Below are 21,665 nucleotides of genomic sequence, written 5' to 3'. Positions count from 1 at the left end.
ACGTGCTATCTCCGCGACGAAGGTTGGCAATCACCATTGCTATTCTAACTTTTGACACTACAACCCGAAAGAGTTCAGTTGAGCATCCAAGCTTCTCTGAGGTTTCTCAGCCAGGACATTTTTCTTCTACCATTGCTGCGCCGTCCTGGAATCTCTCCCTGCATTAATATTAATTTTATGAGTTTATATCTGGCGCCACGTGTTATATGGCCCAAATATTGTAGTTTTCTTATTTTGATGGAATCAGTTATCTCCCTGCTGTTCTCTATTCTTATTAGTACTTCTTCATTGGTTATTCTGTCTGTCCAGCATTATTCGATATGTCCACATTTCAAATGCTTCCAGTCTATTGAGACATTGTTTATTAAGGGTCCATGTCTCCATATTCTACAAAATAATAGAAAATACGTAACACTATGATACTCATTTCAAGATTCAGGCTGAGATCTCTACTACATAATATTGTATATCCAATTGTTCGTTGATTATTTAATTGTAATACAATTGATTTATATATCTCTCGTTAATTTTGCATTCAAAGAAAATATGGTTCAAATCTTTAATCGAAACATTATCACAAAAAAAGTTCGTGCTATCTCCAATGAATCTAAGAACATATGAGAAGATGCGTTTCAATTTTGAACGCATTGAAACGCATGAAATTGACAAGATAATCTCGCTTTAAATATCTATAACAAAGAAAATTCACTAGAAAACCGGAAAACTCGATCAAAGATTGCGGCTTTAATTTTGAATATTTTGTCGAGCTATTTGGCACACATATTAGTCTGGGTAGATTATCGGAGAATAGGCCATTTTTGGGAAAAGTTACTTACCAGCAATTTTATTGCTGGAATCGAATCTTATGATTCTATATATTAATAATATAGGTATGCAAAGTCCGCAGATAGTGTGCTACTTTTTTTATAAACAAAATGGCGCCCGAAAATCGTGATTTTTTTTCATTTTTTGTTCTATAACCAAAGATTTTAACTTTTCACCAAAAACAGTTAAACAAAAATTCACCGTAATTAAATTCTGCATAAAGACGTGTTTTTCCCAATCTACTTCAACGAAAATTTTCCCCGGAAAATGCGGGTTTTTCCAACAAAATCTTTAATTTACAACTAAAATTTTTAGATAAGTAATTGTTTATCAATAATTAAATAAATTGGTAGTATAAAGCTCTTTTTGTATAGATTATAATTGCAGAAGCCGATGAAAATTGGATGAACAGTTTAGCAACAATTGAATTGTTAATTAAAAATTTACGGTCGCTATAATAACCACAATAATTATGATACAAAAGAGTAACTATGATTTTTGTATAAAAAGATACTGTACCTATCTAATGTACTTTACAATATTGAAATTGGTCTATTGAACCGGCCTCAGGAATATTTTAAAATTATAAATAATTTTTTGGCTTATAAAGAAATAGAATATATCGGGAAATATTAAATTAAATTAAATTATGAAAACGGTATTGGAAGAAAGCGGCAGGACGCTTCGTTTAAAAGAAAAAACGTTTAAATGTAATGAGTGTTGCCTGAAACACAACCGGTCAAAATTGACCAGCATTTAAGGCAAAGATAAAAACAATAGGATCATAATTTTCGAACCATGACCTTTTTATTTTGTCCTCTTTCTCCACACAAATTTTAATATCTTTAAAATACTTATAACATATAATATTATAATAAAAACTATCGATATTACGAGTGAAAATTGCCAAAAATAGCAAAATTCCAATCAAAAATTTGGTTGGAGAAAATGTAATCTCAAAGTTCAAAATCGGTATACGTTAAAAAAAATGCATTTTCTCGGCTTCCCATGGAGCAATTTTCTTAATTCTTTTTTTGTTCCCAAGTAACTCGAGTAGAGCCATATAACTAACGCATTATTAAATGTCAAACTTGCTTTTGTTTTGTTATAATAAATTAATTTATTGATTATAACAAAAATTTTAAATTTGTTTAAATAATTATACAGCTTCCAAATGAGAATATTTGGGTTTTTAACGTTAAAAGGTACACGTGTAGTAAGTTTATATAAAAAAGTCTACAACTGGAAAAAAATATGTAGTTTTCTTTTCTTATAAATAAATTAATCTATTATAACAAAACAAAAGCCAGTTTGACATTTAATAATGCGTTAGTTAGATGGCTCTACTTGAGTTAATTAGGAACAAAAAAAGAATGAAGAAAATTGCTCCATGGGAAGCAGAGAAAATGCATTTTTTCAACGTATATCGATTTTGAACTTTGAGGTTACATTTTCTCCAACCTAATTTTTGATTGGAATTTGTAACTGTATTTGTTATTGTTTTTTTCCTAATCTTTGTAAGCTTTGTCCATAAAATTGTTAAATTTTCAGTGACAAGAAAGCATATTTCTATTCTATTCTATATAAGCGTTTTTGCATCTTTTGATAAAAATTTTTTTAGCACTATGCCATAACAGTTGTGGAAAAGGGCACCGCGACAAACTTTGATACGGGGCCCCTGTAGCGCTAGCTACGCCACTGAATAACTGACGTTTTTTAGCAAACCGCCTAAAATAATTATATAATAATAGCAAACTTATTTTTTTAAGATGTGTTTTTATAGCCTTTTAGGTGGTTAATTTTATTTTTTTTTTTTTTGTAAAGCTTACAATGGCGCAGGTAATCTATTTTTTAAAAAGCGATAAATGGCACTTCATTCAGCATCAATTATTTGCAAGTAAACAATTAAAAAGTAATGCACTTTTTAAAATTAAGGAAATTTAGATCTTAAAAAGTGATTAAGACTAAAAACACTCTTCTAAGTTTTGTAAAAGCATCTGTACGACCATTTTAAAATGACCTTTTTTCTTTATAATGAAATAAAGAATTATTATAATTTCTTAAAAACTACTCTACCGATTGAGCCCATCTTTTGCGCATATAGTGAGTGCCTACATAAAAACTCACATTGTGAAATGTGTTTTAATAGTTATTTATGATATGTGTTAAAAGTACCCGTTTAAGGGACGCATGGAAAGTTTGCAGAATGAGCGAAGTGAGTTCTGAAATTCACATGGGTGCCTTAAAAATGTACTTTTTAACACGCATATCATACAATATTTTTCTACAAACGTAATTACAGGACAATATCTACAAAAACTTTTACTTGAACTTGACTGACATTCCGTTTTTATATTTTTTTGACATTACATCAAAATTGTATATACGGTCAAAACGAACTGCAGTGCCATAAAAATTTTAAAGCACTAGTGCCTTAAAGTAGCATTTTTAACGCTCGTATGGAGTGCTAACAATAGCATTTTTAACACGGTTTTAGAAAAATATTTTTATTGTTTATCAACTGAAAAATATGTTTTTTTCGGGTTTAAATTAAAATAACGTTTTTTATTTATAAACATTTTTTAATTTGGAAACTATAATTTTAAATTGCATTTTCAAGAAAGTTGTTTTTTATACGTTATAACATACAACGCGTAGTTTTTCCACAATATGGAAATAAAGGAAAAAAGTCAATTTTTTTACTTAATTGTTAATTAAAAACCATGACGGAGTAAAAATTTCAATACCCACGAGATGTTACGCCTTTTGTATTGACTTTCCCAGATATTCCAGTTGAAAAATAGCGGCGAGTAATTTTTTGTTTTCAAATGATTAGTTTCCTGGGCTATTACCTTATTTCTTAGTGGCGTAAGAAATTTCACGATAATAATGACATTTTAGATAACTAAGAAATTACGAGAAAAGTATTATAAAAAAAAGAAAAATTACGAAAAAAATAATTTTTTAGTCTAATAAAGCACTAAAAGACACACCCAGCAAACTTCTTTTTATTTCCTTCCTCATTATATCCGCCAGACGCTACAAAAAACTGATCTATTACTATGACCTCATTAGTTCCTAACAATAGCGCATTCGGCAATAAAAAACAATATCATCTCGACTTGTTTACAAATAAATATTCATATTATTATGAATTTTAAAATTATCTGTACGCAAAAAATACTAAAAACAACGTTTCGTGCGTCGGATCCCCATCGTAGAAGGCCATGGACAAGAAGAAGTGGCTATAAAAGTACTGAGCATCTAGTTAACCAGCATCAGTTCAAATCCAAGAAATTAAAGTGAATTTATAACAATGTTTAAAGTAAGTGATTGTTTCGAAATAATTGGTTGTTTTTTATTCTATTTACGATTTAATTTTTATTTTTTAATGACTAAATAAAAAATTTTGGCAAATAACCTATTATTTTAATAATTTGGTAATAAAAACATAAACAAATTTAGTAGTTTGCATGTAGGTACTAATTGAACTTTTGACGTGATTTTTTTTTATTTATTTCAAATATTTTTTTGTATTTTGTTAACGATTTCTGAAGTGGAAATCAAAATTTTTATTTTTTTAATGATCAAATAAAAGATTTGGCAAATAACCTATTATTTTAATAATTTGATATTAAAAACATAAATTAATTTAACAATTTGCATGCACTAATTGAACTTGTGATATGAATTGTATTTTTTCATTTTTTCAATCATTTTTTTTTGTATTTTGTTAAATTCCTAAAGTGAAAATCGAAATTTTAATTTTTTATTGACCAAATAAAAAATTTTGGCAAATAACCTATTATTTAAATAATTTGGTAATAAAAACATAAACAAATTTAGTAGTTCACATGTACTAATTGGACTTTTGACGTGAATTTTATTTTTTAATTATTTCAATCATTTTTTTTTTTGTATTTTGTTAACGATTTCTGAAGTGGAAATCAAAATTTTTATTTTTTAATGATCAAATAAAAGATTTGGCAAATAACCTATTATTCTAGTAACTTACTATTAAAAACATAAATGAATTTAACAGTTTGCATGCACTAATTGAACTTGTGATTTATTTTTTAATTATTTCAATCATTTTTTTTTGTATATTGTTAAATTCCTAAAGTGAAAATCGAAATTTTTATTTTTTAATGACCAAATAAAAAATTTAAAATCTCGACTGAATTCCACCGTTGCGTTAGCCGCCATCTTGATTTTAAACGAGAACGGTTTTTGCTCAATATCTCCGCCATTTTCAATTTTTTGACAAAAAGTGTAGAAACTGAAATTGTTGAAAATGCGATTTTCTATAATTTAATCAATTATAATTTTTTTCGTGCGGTCGATATTTTCCGAGTTATGAGGGGAAAATAGTGAGAGTTGGAGCATAATTATTGAATTATCTCGTTTATTATTAGTTTTACAACAAATATGTACCTATACAAAAATGAAGAGAATTAAATTCTACACAATTTTGACTTCTTTAATTTTTTTGCTAAAATTAATATTTAAGGTAGTACGTACGCGGTAATGGCGCGAGCGTAAGACCGGATTGATTTTATAGCAATTGTTTTTGTTCAATATTTACGCCATTTTCAACTAAAATTGTTCAAAATAAAATTTCCTACAATTTCTTTTTAACAATTTTTTTCATGCGGTTGATATTTTCCGAATTACATGGGAAAATAGTAAAAAGTGGTGGGGGAAGCATAATTATTGATTTGAATTTTGTTTCCGAGCTGCCCCAAATTTTATAATTCTATCTTTTAGCAGAGATCAATAGTAGTGTAAATTTAAAATCTCGACTGAATTCCGCGGTTGCATTAGCCGCCATATTGATTTTAAATGAGAACTGTTGTTGCTTAATATCTCCGCCATTTTCAACTTTTCAACCTAAATGGTGGGAAAGAAAATTGTTGAAAATGCAATTTCCTACAATTTCTCTGGCACAATTTTTTTATACGATCAATATTCTCCGAGTTAAGGGGGAAAATAATGGAAGCGGAGGGGAAGCATAACTATTGAATTGTCTCGTTTATTATGAAATTTATGACATAATTGTACATAAACAAAAATAAAGAGAATTATATTTTATACAATTTTTGAAACTTCCAATGAAACATCAACCAAACTAAGTATATAAAATACATAAAAAGACATTATATGTATAAGTTCACTTAATTTTATTAACTAGCAGGTTTGATCGGTTGAATTTGTCTGTCTATATTTTAAGTTTTATGTCAACTAATATATCGTGATGTTTCAACAATTTTTTTTAAATTTTGGACCTTGTTGGGGGGAATTTTCCCATTTCCCCCCTTGTAGACCCGCCATGGTTCTCTCGAAAAATTGTAGTAAATTGTAATTGCAATAATTTCAGTTCTTACACTTTTTGTCGTAAAGTTGAAAATGGCGGAGATATTGAACAAAAACAATTGCTACAAAATCAATCAGGTCTTACGCTCACATCTTTACCACATACGTACTACCTTAAATATTAATTTTATCAAAAAAATGTACAGCATCAAAATTGTACAAAATTGAATTCTCTTCATTTTTGTATAGATATATACTTGTTCTAAAACTAATAATAAACGAGATAATTCAATAATTCAATAATGATGCTACAACTCTCACTATTTTCCGCTCATAACTCGGAAAATTTCAACAATTTCAGTTTCTACACTTTTTGTCAAAAAATTGAAAAGGGCGGAGATATTGACCAAAAACGGATCTCGTTTAAAATCAAGATGGCGGCTAACGCAACGGCGGAATTCAGTCGAGATTTTAAATTTACATTAATATTGACCCTCCCTAAAGATTAGAAAAATAAAATTTGGGGCAGCTCCTAATGCAAGGTCAAATGCTATCCCGACTGGGCTACTATGTCATTTTGTATTTTTTATTTCCCGTTGTTAATATTCTTCTCTTTAAAATTTTCCTTCGGTCTCAGGTCAACAATAAATTATTTAAAAAATTTAAAAGAAAAAAAAAAGAATTCTTCCTGTAACTGCCTTTATACCATCAATCACAAAAATTTAATAAAAAACGATTTTAAAAAAAGATAAAAAAAGTTTTTAGGATTAAAAGTAGGGTATTTTAAGGGCTATATCACAAAATTTTAAACAAAATCATCATCAGTGTTAAGAACAGGTTAATTGCAAGTTGAGCCACCAAAGAAATAGCAGGGTGAGAACCCTGTAAATAGTATAAAAATATGTTATAATCGCTTATTTGCTTAAAATTCCAAAGGATGGATAATATTTATAAACAGTGGCGTAGCTGAAAGGCCCGCAGGGCCCGCAAGGCAGGGGGGGCCCCGACGTTAGGAGGGGCCCCATAAAGCCTTCAAGTTTAATACTTCTACTTTCTTAAATGTGGGACCAAAACATATTTTCCTAATAAGCATCAAAATAATAACTATTATAGAAGTGGCAACTTCGCATCACTGCCAGTACCGTGTCTTTTTACTGGGAATCCCCGAGTGTAACGGAGAATGACCGTCCGATTGAATTCGGCAAAATGCAAACGCAGCATTAACTTAACTTATCCATTTCGGTTTCGCGTTTCGCCTCTGTTGAAATCCTGACGGAAGTTTTTAATAGGTATTTTGTCTTTGTCTGTGAATTTCACTGAGTAAACAAATCCAGAACCAGAACCAAATAGATACCGACCTAGTTATATTTATCATAAATTGTGAATTAAGTGTACAATACAAATTATCTGGTGAGTTTCTTACCACGTTTTTTCACATTTTTCACGTACCTCTATGCCTCTCTGTGTTTATTTTGTTTGTGACGCATACACGCATATTAGCAAGTCGGTATCAGTATTTCCATTTTCTTGTGAAATGTTTGATTCTTTTTAAAACCTACCTAGTTTGTGAATATACATAGTCCTAGATTAATCTGCAGAGCACATTAATATTATGAATAATATAATCTCGCTCTCGCAAGGAAATATTAATAAAAATACACAGTGATCTTTCTTATCGCTCGTCTCAGAAATGTATATGGTAAAATTTTGAATAGGTAAATATAACCTTTTTTTTCATTCAATAAGTACTTAGTAAGTATATTTTTTTATCATATGTCTTGCAAGTATCTAGAAAAATAGGTCAACTCCGAATTGCATGAAAATTTGGTTTTAGCTTCTACCTACCCTTCACTTCAAAGTTGAACTTGTGCCGTTGGTTGCTTTTACTTGGGGGTGACAGTCACCCCTTCTCTGGGGTGTAATATTGAAAAAATTAATTTTTTAACAGAAAACCACGTTTTTTGGCGATTTTTCGCAAATATCCCAAAAACTAAGTATTTTATCGAAAAAAATATTCTTACCGAAAATGTAGCATAGAAACAAACAAAAAAAGTTGTGTATTCGTGAGTCCATAGACCCAGCGCAAGCAAAGTTAGAGCTCATGAAAAATATGTTTTTATTCGTCAAATTCCAAATCGAATATTTCAACGTGAAATAACCAAAAAATGAAGCACTTTTAAGGAAAAGCCAATTAAAACGTTTTTAAAAGTTTTTAAAACAAAAATAAAGTTGGTCCTCTATTTTGCTAAAAAAAAATTGTGAAAATCTCTCCCTGTTTAGCACCGCAAATAAAATTAATCGTTACCACTTTACAAACATTTTACTTATGTATTTTTTATAAGATCTGTAAGTGTTACCGGTTTAAAGTACTTATTTTTGAAAGGGTTATAGCTTAAGGCTTAAAGGGATTGAACTAGTCACTAATCACCAATGTATGCAAAACTTTGAACAGCCATATCTAAAACAGTTTTTGTCTTTTATCGAGAAAATCAAAATGAATCTATCATATTTATAAAAGCAAAACCTACATCTCTTTACTTTTTCATATTCTTCGTATCACTAATACTTTTAAGTTATTTTCAAAAAATAGCAGTTTTCCAATAGTTTTAGAAAATTTTCGTTTTACTATAAAACCCAATTTCTTCAAAAATAAGCACTACGAACCGGTCAAACTTAGAGATCGTATAAACAGTAGTAGTCCGTTCTATAACGGTAAAATATTGCAAAACCTCTAAATTTTAAAGAACCACTTGGATTGACATGAAATTTGGCATACAAATAGCTAACAAGTCAAAGAATAAAAGTGATATTGTGCCAATATGTGCTTTTGCCCTGGGGGTGGTTTTCACCCCCTCTTGTGGGTGAAAAAATATTCTTCCAAAGAAAGTCAGGAAATGGATAAACTGGCTAATTATAAGTAACTTTTGTTCTATAGAGTATTTTCGCTAAGTCAATACTTTTTGAGTTATATAGCAATGAATATGTTCATTTTTTCAACAAAATAACCACGTTTTTAGACGGTTTTTCGCAAATAACGCAAATAGTAAGTATTTTGTCGAAAAAACATTCTTAACAAAAATATAGCCTGTAAAAAATATAAAAACATGGTGTATATATCACGTCTCTACGCCTAGTAGAAGCAGAGTTATAGCGCTAATGAAACATAGGTTCATATTCGTCAAATTCCAAATGGAATACTTTAACGTGAAATAACCAAAAATGAAGCACATTTCGGGAAAAACTCATTACAACTTATTTAAAGTGTTTAAAAAAAGCTTCATTTTTGTTTTAGAAAAAAAAATTCTAGCATCAAAATTAAACAAGTTACGCTCAAAATAAAGTTGGTGCCTTTTGGTTTTGGTAAAAAAAATCGCGAAAATCACCCCCTAATTAGTATCTTAAATGAACTTAATCGTTACGACTTCACAATTCTTGACTCGTGTATATATTGTTTATATGATCTGTAAGTTTCATCGGTTCAAAGTCCTTATTATTGAAAGGGCTGTAGTTAAAAGGGGTTGAACGAGTCACTGATCACGAATGTATGCAAATTTAGAAACACCAAATCTTAATCAATTTTTGTCTAACAGAAAAACAAAAAAATACATGATATTCAAAAAAGCAAATCTGACTTTTTTTGTTTTTCGAGATTTTTGGCATCTCTAACAATTTTTAAGTTATTTTGAAAAAAAGCATATTTTTCAAAATTTAAATTTTTAAAAATTTTACTTTGAAACCAAATTTTTTCAAAAATAAGCACTTTGAATCGATGAAACTTACAGATCATATAAACACAACATAAGTAAAATAATTTGTGGAGCGGTAACGATTAATTTCATTTAAGTTGCTAATTAGGGGGTGGTCGATTTTTTTTGCAAAAACAAAAGGGACCAACTTGGTTTTGAGCGTAACTTGCTTAAACAGGCTTACAGAAACTTTTTGTAAAAACAGAAATAAAGTTTTTTTTAAACACTTTAAAAAAGTTATAATGGGTTTTCCCCAAAAAGTGCTTAATTTTTTGGATATTTCACGTCGAAATATTCTATTTGAAATTTGGTGAATATGAATCTATTTTTCATTGGCTATAACTGTGGTTCTACGAGATCCAGAGACCTAACGCGTACACCATTTTTTTTACTTTTTTATAGGCTATATTTTTGCTAAGAACGTTTTTTTCGACAAAATACTTACTTTTTGAGTTATTTGCGAAAAACCGTCTAAAAATGTGGTTATTTTGTTGAAAAATGAACATATTCACTCGCAAATAACTCGGAAAGTGTTGACTTGGCGAAAAAGCTCTATAGAACAAAAGTTACTTAAAATTATTTAGTTTACCCATTTCCGGACTTATTTTGGACATATATTTTTTCACCCCCAAAAGGGGGTGAAAGTCACCCCCAGGGCAAAAGCACACATCGGCACAGTATCACTTTTTTTCTTTGACATGTAAGCAATATGTATGCCAAATTTGATGTCAATCCAAACGGTTCTTTAAAATTTAGAGCAAAAACCGTGAAAGAATGGACTATAGGTAACATACATACGTATGTATCTCTACATGACGACTGTTAGACGTGAGTTGCCATCTAACAGTCGTCATGTAGAGACACATCTACTTGCTTTGCAACACACGTGATGGGAGAGTCATACAAAAATACAAATATTGAAATTTTTGGCTTTATTTTTTGTACCTAAATGAGTATTTTAAATTGCAAGATATTTTTCTATTTTAGGAGCTCCTCTTTTTGTGTATGATCTTGGCTGTAGCTATGGCAGCTCCAGCTGAGCAAGGCGATCATGCAGCTGACTTAGAACCAGTGCCAGCTGCCTTAGAACCAGCTGCAGCTGATTTAGAAACAGCGGCATCTGCTCATCATGGATATGGGGGATATGGTGGATATGGAGGATATGGTCGTGGAGGATATGGTGGTTATGGAGGATATGGTGGATATGGAGGATATGGAGGATATGGTGGATATAGAGGATATGGTGGATATGGTGGATATGGACACCACCACCACCATCACCATGGATAAATAATTAAAACAGATTGGCCAAATTAATTTAATGTGTAAATAATAAATTATATTTAAAAAATAAAATATTCATTCAACAATCTTTTTTTATTAATGGCTTTGGATTCCTTGATCCGTTCATCCAAGATAGATAATAGATACTGTTTGCTACAATATTAAATATAAAAACATGTACATTAGGTTGGAACGAAAGAGGTCGAAAAAATAAAAGAAAGTAAAAACTTTTGTGGCTATCGTTTAAAACAGGACCGGATTTAAGGGGTGGCAGGCTGGGCAGCTGCCCGGGGCGCCCACATTCCAGGGACAAAGCCTCAAACGTAAAAAATATCAGCAAATTATTCACATATAAGTAATTATTTTTGTTTTTTGCAAACACATGTGCCACTCAATCTCAGAATTTAGTTGCAGAAGCTGCAGCTGAGTGTAATCCTGCTGCCACAGGATTATTTGGTTTCGTAGAAGAACTGTATATGTATTTTTGTCTAGAGGTTATGCCGCAAAATCACTAGTTAAAGGTTATAATCAGGTTAAAGTAGAATTATCCAAAATTTCAGAAGACCGTAAGCAACAATAATTCAAGTCGTAGCGGTACAAATGGTTTGTATCGTATTGTGTAATAGAATTTGTTTACGGGAAACAGGAATATTTGCAATATTTTGGAATGAAATCTTAGAGAAAACAAATAGCCCAAGTCATAGTCTCCAAGATCCAAATATTGCCCTTAATTCAAGAGTGGCATCACTTAGATCCATTAAAGAATTTATACAGTCAAGCCGGGACAATTTCGAAATATGTATGCAGAAGTCAAGAGTATTGGACACATAGAAAACGGCCACAAAATATTTGACTGACTCCCCTGGATTATGGAACATCTCAAGAGACTGAAATTACATCAGAGAAATTTAGGACTCAAAATTGTATCGCTATTATAGATCACCTCATCGATTATTGTGCTGATCCAGCACATTAGCCATCTTTCACTTTTGGATAAAAAACGCAAAGCGCCCAATACCCCGTAAAGAAGAAAGGCAATAGAGAGAGATAGATCACCTCATTGCCTTTTTTAAATCAGAGTCTTTCTGCAGGGCTAGATTTTCATATGGGCTGACTGGGCTATAGCCCAGGGCGGCAGAATTCGGGGGCGACAAATTTTGGTAAAAAAGTTAAAATGGCCGGGGGTTGGAGGGCGGAAAATTTTGGATAGCCCAGGCGCTATCCATATTCTTCAAATCCGCCTCTGGTTTCTGCATATGAATCCATTCATTCCAATTATTTTGGATTTTTATATCATTTGGAAAATTTAACTCCTAATGAAATAGAATGATTTAGATGAAATCCTACGTGTCGAACTAGTACAATTTGTAGAATTGTTCAATTCATTATCAGACATAAACCAAAGAACTTCAAATGTACCGACTGCTAGAAGAAAAGAATGTGAATGATACGTTTACAAACGTTGAGGTGACACTTCGCTTATATTTAGTTCTGTCTGATGCTAACTAACTGCAGTGGGGAGAGGTCATTCTCAAAACTTAAGTTAATTAAAAATCGACTTCGGTCTATGATGGGCCCAGAGCGTTTGAATCATCTCTATAATGAGCATTGAACACGATGTCTTAAAGCAACTAGACATAATCAAGGAATTTTCAATTAAAAAATCTCGAAAAGTATCCGGGTTTTACCGTTACATCTTAATATGTTTATTTTTAATATTCTACTGTAACAAGTTACAGCTCTTGTATTTTTTTATTATTAAAAATATAGATATTTATAAAAGTAGATCAATATTTTTTTAATGGCAGAATGTAGGGCCCCACACCAATTCTGCCCAGGGGTCTCCACTGCCTTAAATCCGGCTCTGGTTTAAAAGTTTTGTCAGGTGATGAAATCTTGAGGTTTCGTATTGGATTTTTTTTTCTCTGATTCTGGCTTTGGTTTAGAACTAGAACCTTTAGCCACGTAATTGTATAACTTATCACTAAATCAGGGGAGTAATGTGTAGTGTGTGTGTTGAGTAAGTGTCTTGTTACTTTGCAAAGTCGACGTCATTGTCTTTGCAAAGAGACGCTAATTGTTTCCGAACGTCTGCGGTCCCTCCGGTGAGTACCGATCCCACAAGGACAGAAACTATTTTTCATTTATTAATTTATAATAAATGAAAAATTTCTGACCCTGGTAGGATTCGAACTCCCGACCTTTCGCGTATTGGATTTAAAAAAACAAAAAACAAAAAAAATATTTTTGTCGAAAAAATCGATATGACTTTGATCAAAAGTCGTCTTTAGGATTGAAAAGCATTTTATTCAAAATTATTTTGAAATTAAATGATGTTTGCAGGTTCCATAATATCATTGAAGCTTGATGTAGTATGAAGTACCTGTTCCCAACGACGCTAGTATATCAAATTATTCAAAGTTCAACGTCAAGTCAACCAGTGGATATTGCAGCATCTGCTGCAATAATGAAGAAACTGGAAAGAACCATGAAGGCAAAGGCAAGTTCTCAAAAATATAATACTGACGAAATTATTCTTAAAATATCTATTGTTGATTCCTCTAATCGTTCCATAAGTAGCAGCTTGTCTGACTAAAATTCTTCTAATGAAGATGATCATGAAGAAGAACTCGTTGCTCCTTTGTCAACAAGGTAATAAGTTTTATCGAAAAGTAGTTACAAAAGAACATGTAACAATTATTGAAGAACCAGGCTCTCGATATGCAGGACACGTGTTTCCTTTATCAGGACAGCAGCAAACATCGCGAATAGCATAAAGACATTTATCCTGAAAAGTATTATTGATATATCGAATTTAAGCGCAGTTGGATGCGATGGGACGGTAGTGAACACTAGCCCTTAAGTAGGTGTTATAAGAAAACTGGAAGAATACTGCGGCACCTCACTTCAATGGCTAGTAAGCTTATTTCATTGCAATGAACTACCTCTACGTCATTTAATCCAACAGTTAGATGGACGCACCAGTGGACCACTTGTTTTTTCAGGGCCAATAGGAAAACTTCTGAAACGCTGTGAAGAGAAGGCTGTCATCGATTTCGGAGCAATACAAAACAACCTACCAATATTATTAGAAACAGACCTTAGTACCGATCAGAAGTACTTGTACCAAATAAGTCAAGAAGTTCCTGCAGGAAAATGTCGTAATTATTTGAGCCTTAAAAAACCGGGGAAAATATCACACGCAAGGTGGCTGACAGTTGCTAGTCGGTTGCTTTGATTGTATATTTTCAATATTAATAATTTACTATTAGGATTGAAAACTACTTCGTCTTTCAATGCCAGATGGCGCTAGCCACCTACTATCATCACTTCAGTTGCAATGGGTGGGAAAACCTCTCGATACGAATCAGTTAAAATATGGAGAACAGTGCCTACGTTCCAACGATGAAGGCTCCAACAAGAGCCGAAAATCGCGATTCAAGGGACTGGACTGCACTCCGTATTCTAATTGAAAAGTAAGATTGTTTTGCCTTCGCATTGCAACTGAATAAAAATGGTATACATTTTTATTTTATAGTCGTATTACTCCGTAGAGTAACTAGGTGCATTTTTCCGTTGGAACTTTACCAGCTGCAGACGGGGGATGTGAATTGCATAGTGTAGAATTCCTTCCCTCTCGTCTTCACTGCAGCATCCATTTGACTTGCAAATTGTAGAAGTCTTGGAGGTGTCACCAGGAAAGTGTACCAATAAGTTTTCAATTTAAAAATCTTTTAGTAATATTTTTAATATTTTCCATATTAATAATTTACTATTAGGATTGAAAACTACTTCGTCTTAAAATTTATGATGTATTTTGCAATTTTCTAAGCAACCAATAAGGATAGACATATTCACCGAACGCCATATTGAAGTTTTTTATACGATTTTGGAGTTTCTTACTCTCAAATTTGTTTAAAATGCTAACTTTTTGGTAATAGACGAAAAAAGCGAAAATTTACCGTTTTTTAATCTTCATTTGTTTATAACTATGTATATCATCAAAATCGGCTGCAGGAAACATATAGGTTATTATTATAGATGTCCATACTACTCAAAAAAATTTGGTTTCGGCCTGGAGGGGGATGTGTCACCAACAGGATATTTTTTTCCTTGTTTCTCTGAACTATTTATAAATTCTGTTAATATAATAAAAAAAATTTAGAGAAGATGCACATTTAGTAAGAGGTTCGGTGGGCAAAGAGACTGTGCAAAAAATTAATGCAGTTTTTGAAAAAAAATAAAGGTTTTCAAACAATGACAATTATAGCATCTAATTTAAATGTGAATATTCTAATCATTCAGTATCGGTATGTTAATTATTTTTCGGTTTTTTATTATATTATAGCTTAACACTTTTGTAATTTTTTATTTATTGTTAATAATAAATAATTAATAAATTAATGTTAATGTTCTTTATTCATATTTATATCATTATATCCATATTTACTTACATGTTTTTTTTCTTGAACCTTGCTTATTTCATAAAAACTTTGCTTATTTTTGCGACATTTTTTGCTTATATAAGTGCTTATTTTGACCTTTTTGTCATGCTTATAATCCGGACTTTAGTTATAGCCAAACCTTTATTAGCGGAGTCGACACTAGAAGAGGAAGATTAAGCACCAGGAAATATTCCACTGTATTTCTATGTTTCCTTATCCAACCCTAGTGAAAACTAATAAGGAATTGGGACCGAGCCCTGATCCTACAATTTACATTCTTCTGAAAAATGTTTAATATTAATAAACCTACTATAAATACTTCTTCTTCTTTCTTCTTCCTTCTTATATGTAGGTTTTAAAGCCTGTTTCTTCTTCAATATTAGCCTCCTAAATTGTTTAAATTATCGCACCATCTTTCTCTTGGTCTGGCAATACTTCTTCGTCCATTTGGTGACTTATCTCGGGTTATTCGTACTATCCTATCCTCTGCCATATTCTACTAATGTGTTTGTTCCACTCCTGTTTCCGTTTTGATACTCATCCATTTATATCTTCTATCATTGCATGCTCTTCTTATGTTTTCGCTTCTCTCCCTATCCAACAGACTTTTCGGTGATATTCGTCGGAGTATTTTCATCTCTGTTGTTTCTAGTAGTCGTCTCGTTTTAGACGTGTCAGGTCTTGTCTCCGCCGTGTATGTCAATATAGGTCTAATTGCTGCTTTATATATTCTTGCTTTTGTGTCTTGTCTTAGGTATTTGTTCTTCCAGATTGTGTCATTAAGAGATCCGCCGCTTTATTTGCTTTTAAGTAGTGATGAGCAAAACAAGAACAAGACCAAGACCAGGCTAGTCTTGGTCTTGGTCTTGTTCTTCCAAGCTTGGTCTTGGTCTTGGTCTTGCAGCTAAAAGGCAGTCTTGGTCTTGGTCTTGGTCTTGCACTAGCCGGTCTTGTTCTTGGTCTTGGTCTTGCTGCAAGAGTCTTGCTGGTCTTGCTTTTTTGGTAGTAATAATTTGAGCCAAACAATTTCGAATAAATGTACATTGAAATAAATAAAGATGTAAAGAATAAAACTATATTTTTTGCTTTAAAATTTTAACAGAATATAAAATGAAGTTTCAAACGGATACCAATTTTAACATTATACATTGACCTAATGACCTAATTATTTCTCTCTATATAAAGAGATTAGAGTATATTTTTATAATGGTAATGTTTATCAGTAGGAAAAACCAGCATTTACAACCCTTGTTGCAATCGCCGGCCTTCGGTTGTGTCACGTTGCGTTTTGCATGCTATCGATACCTGCCGCCTGCCTTCAGACCACGTCTTGAGTCTGGATTATTGTTTATTGCCCCTGAATTTTAATAAAATGTTAAAGAAAAAGGGCTTCTTAAAGGTGCCACAAATGATCGGGGACCTTCAATTCACGGATTTTACGAAAAGGGATAAACGGTTTATAGTTGTTAACAGATAATGATCTGCTCCTTTCACTCGAACACTGTAGTATTTATCCTACGAGGATCAAATTTAAGAACATAAATTAAATTTTTTTTTAAGAGAATACAAAAATCAAATATTTTTTACTCTATTTAATCATTATTTAATATAATTAACTTTTTTTATAAACTAACTAAAACATACTTTTTAGTAAATACGTACATATTTACCATACCTATTTATAGACCTAATACAGTCAAACCCGCTTATTAGAATACCGGTTAAAGAATATCCCGGTTTAAGGAATAGAAATTTGAGGTCATGAAACGTTTCTACTAGCCATTGGTGATCGGTTATTAGAATAACCCGGTTAAAGGAATACTTTTGCTTGGCACGAAGGCTATTCCAATAAGGGGGTTCGACTGTACTATAACATAATAACTAAACCTAATGTAATTCTGTAATTTGTTATCTTGCAGTTCTTTAATTTTATTTAAACTACATTGCTCTCGTAACACGAGTTATTCGCACTTTTTATTTTCACATATTTTTGAATTAAATACCCATTTTGACATTTAAAAAGTTGAAAATATTCGGATGTGGGTAGTAAAAACTTAAAACACACTGAAATGATGCGCATGCATTTCAAGTGCTACACATACTATTTGTAGTACTGGCTCTTTCTGGGGAAAACCTAGATTCTTCCAAATAGTTTTCAACTATGAAATAAGTAAAATTCTTTACGGGTTTGTCATCCGGGATTTTCACAAATAATTCAACTTCCAACTTTCGTTGATTGTAAAAAATTAATCCAAAAAATAGTTTTACAAATTTCCCAGTATCGGAATTTTTGTCATAATATTCAGAAACTGAACCTAAGCTTTGGATTTTGCAATACCAAGCTTGACACATTAAAATCGACAACCAGTTATTTTTTATTCAGGCCACAATGCTTTCACAGCATTGTGAATCCCTTTTCAAAATCTATTATGATATTTTTTGTATTAATTTTAAATTTAACGACCTACATTTTTCCTCGATTATGCGAAAAGAATTTAAATAAGTGTCAGTATTTTTATTATACAAAAAGCGAAAACTACTGGTACATAAAAACCGTTTTTAATTGCATTTTTTTTAAATGGATTACCCTATCTCTAATTACATTTTTTGTCTTTAATAAAAACCAATTTTTCTCAAAAAAGTGCAAGAGTTTTGCAGGTTGGTCTTGGTCTTGCGTGGTCTTGCAAGGTTCGGTCCCAAGGTTCGGTCTTGGTCTTGGTCTTGTTCTTGCAAGCTTGGTCTTGGTCTTGGTCTTGCAACCAATAGGCGGTCTTGCTCATCACTATTAAGCTTTGTTGTCTTACTTCTTCTTTAACATCTCCCTTAACTAGTTATATCTATTCTCGGATATATAAACCTTGCTTTTATGTCATCAATTTCGATTTTCGATCATAGTGGGTATTTAGATGTTGTCATACATTTGGTTTTTTCTGCTGATATAATCATATTGTATCTCTTGGCTGTTATATTGAAGATGTGTGTTAATCTTTGGAGATCTTGTAACGGTCACGTTACAAAATTAGCTCTTTAATTATTATTATAATTATTTTTCCTCGGTCTCCATTTAAATTCTCTAATTTCTCGTATAGGACTACTGGGGTGACGTCATACCTCGGTGATGGAACGTACTCCACTTATCGAGAATGATTTCGTTTTCTGAGAGAGTTTGACGTTTACCTTGGCGGAGAAGCGCCTCTCGTTCTTGACTTGACTGTTGGCTGTTGTGTCGAATAGAGGTACCATATAGAATGGCGGATGATTTCATCCAACTGATTTTATAACATCAAGCAATTTAAAGTAAAGTAAAAAGTTACCAGCAAGGGTTGTCGAGTTAAGGGTCGTTTAAACACAGCGATAAATCAAACAACTTATCAAGGTCAATCGAGTTGTTGCAACTTATCATTGTGTGTAAACGGTGCATCGCACAACTTATCAAAGTTGGAGTTGGGTTGAAGGTGGTATCGCATTGAATCGCAGCGTCTAAACAGCGTTTCAACTTGTCATCACAACTAGTTGCTGTGACTTATCGTTGTGTTTAAACGACGCTTTAGGGAGACATGTGTGTGACAACTCCTGTTGGAGCCTAATAGGAATCATTCGGTGAGATTTATTTTTTTTGTAATAATTTTTTAATTAGCCATTGTCATGTGTTTTTGTTGTGGAATATTTAAAATATTAGTCCCATTGTTAAACTTTCTTAGTCAATCTATTAAGGGAAGGGTGTAGATGATTTCGATCTTTATATTATCTTTATATCGATCTTTATATTAATGGGGTTTTTGGTTTTACATAACCAAACATTTTTGAAGTCCTCAAATTAATATTGGAAATAATTACCATTTCTCTGTAGGTTTTAAATTTATTGAACATCCAATATTTTATAAATTCAATATATTTGTCACAGATATCTTAAGTACATTATAATCTACAGGAGTCATGGGGCCGCACCATCCTGGTGCATCATTTTCTAGGATGTAACCGCAACCTCGTTTTTGAACATTTAGTGAGGTGTTTTAGTAACTATTGGTTTTTTTTATATTTCAGACTATCTGTTAAATACACTATGTTTTTTTTCCAGATTTAGGTTGCCTCTGGTTTTTTTTTTACATATTTGTATATTAGATTATTTGGTTCCCAAACTTTGTATCTACGGTAACTTCTTGTGCACAGGAATAAGCCTAGAGAAAATTAGGTTTTTAATACTTTATTATTGGTTTATGTAATTCGGGTAAATTTATTTTTTAATATTACTAGCTTGTTTCCCAAATATTTTACTGTTATTCGCTTTATTCCATTTGTTCGGTTAATTTAGGTCATCGTCGGTATTTATCTCAACTTCATTTCTACTTTAGTCAATTGTATATTTAACTTTATTTATTCATTATTGTATTTTCCCTTAGTGAGGCTTGGGCCTATTTATTTGTATTATTTTCATCTTTGTCGGTTTCAATTCAGTTGTACGTAGCAGGCGTACTATAACCATTTGGTAGAAGACTCATGTGAGTTGTACCCTATATATATGTAAGAGGTATTTAAGTTTATAACAGATAACATTATTGTTGTTATCTTTAAAATATATATAGCTTCTTGTATAACTTTTGTCATGTTAGAGTCACAGCATAATATGCTTGTCTAACTCAGAGATTGTTAAAAATCTAGTAGTTATTTTAATAAATATTTATTTATTTTGTATATCATGAATTTTATTATTCCTTTATGTTCATTATTACAGGTTTAATATATTTAATATTTGACAGCAGTATAAGATACCTGGGAAAATGATCGAAGATCATTTTCATGGCGCCCATGATTAGTTAGTTTTATTTATTTTGTTCGTTTTTAGTCATTATTCATCTCCATTCATTTTCAGTATATTATTCTTATTTTATTATTTCATCTTCTAGTCATCATTACTATCTATATAGAGCTACTGTTCTTCGACAGGCATGCAAACGAGCCGTATCCATCCTTGAGTGTCAAGTTGCTCTCTTGCATCTATAGCTAGCCAACTCTATTCAGTTTGCCTCTGTCTCTTCCCACTTCTACTTCTATCCCTTCTAATTCCCCTTTCTTCAGTACTACTGCACTTTAGTAGTATTTTTCCTATTGCGGCTTCTCAACGTAGAAGCCACTTCACCCCTTCTTTACAGCCCATCTCTCTACATCTATGTCCCATTAGTTATTTATTTACTTTTTTCCTTACTTCTGTTGGAGTATATCTTGCTTTTTACTTTCACTCCAACAGAAGTTTTCTTCTTTTTGTTACACTGGCTGCCCAATGCGTGGTGCCAACCGTTTTATGGTTCTAAGACAGTAGTTCTTTTAGTTCACTTTCCTCTTATTGTAATTTTCTGTATTATTACCTTCTTGATATCTTTGTATACATGTTACTTTTGATTTATTTTTGGTCTTTAAAATTTTATTAATACTAAACAGGTAGACTTATACTGCTTTTGGTTTTGATTAGTTGATTTCGATACCTCATTTTTAGTTTTAGTGGTACAGCTCATATTTTAGTTTGAATTTTGTATTTTTATTGGAAACTTATTTATGTATTTAGATTGAGTATACATAACTGACATTATGTTCTATTAGTTAAATTTTTATTCCTTCTACCAATGGTAGTACGTTTGCGCGTACAATTAATCGTTGAATATATGCATACATTTTTTTCTAGTATGGTTATATTTTATACATAACTAGAAATCATTTTCAGTATTTAGGTATTTTATTTACGCTATTGATTTGATTATTTTTATATATTTGCTGGCATTTTTTATTTGTTGGTGTGTCGCTAATATTTTCTCCATATGTATATTTGTCTTACAAACTTTAGATTATATTTTATATTTGTTATTTTTGATATTTGGATTGTTTGGTAAGACAGGCACACACCACAAAGCAATATCAGTCCAGAACATTAGCGTCTATACATGATACGTTGAATTCGCATGGTTCGGATGATTACAGATGTTCATCCATAATTTATGTTCTTTAATTGGTAGTGTTAAACATAACAATTATAATTATTGTATGGTAAAGTAGTTCCATT

General features: G+C 31.6%; 1 protein-coding gene across 1 annotated transcript; it reads left to right on the top strand.

Moving 5' to 3' along the window:
* Positions 1 to 4,032: 4,032 nt before the first annotated feature.
* On the top strand, positions 4,033 to 11,254 carry LOC114338938 (uncharacterized). The gene is made up of 2 exons (XM_028289560.2): positions 4,033 to 4,150; positions 10,872 to 11,254. Exons 1-2 carry the CDS (start codon positions 4,142 to 4,144, stop codon positions 11,172 to 11,174), a joined length of 312 nt encoding a protein of 103 aa, XP_028145361.1. The 5' UTR covers positions 4,033 to 4,141; the 3' UTR covers positions 11,175 to 11,254.
* The last annotated feature ends 10,411 nt before the right edge of the window (positions 11,255 to 21,665 follow it).

This window comes from Diabrotica virgifera, chromosome 4 (assembly GCF_917563875.1).
Source record: "Diabrotica virgifera virgifera chromosome 4, PGI_DIABVI_V3a".
NCBI classification, from domain to species: Eukaryota; Metazoa; Arthropoda; class Insecta; order Coleoptera; family Chrysomelidae; genus Diabrotica; species Diabrotica virgifera.
This window is presented reverse-complemented; position numbering and strand designations above follow the sequence as displayed.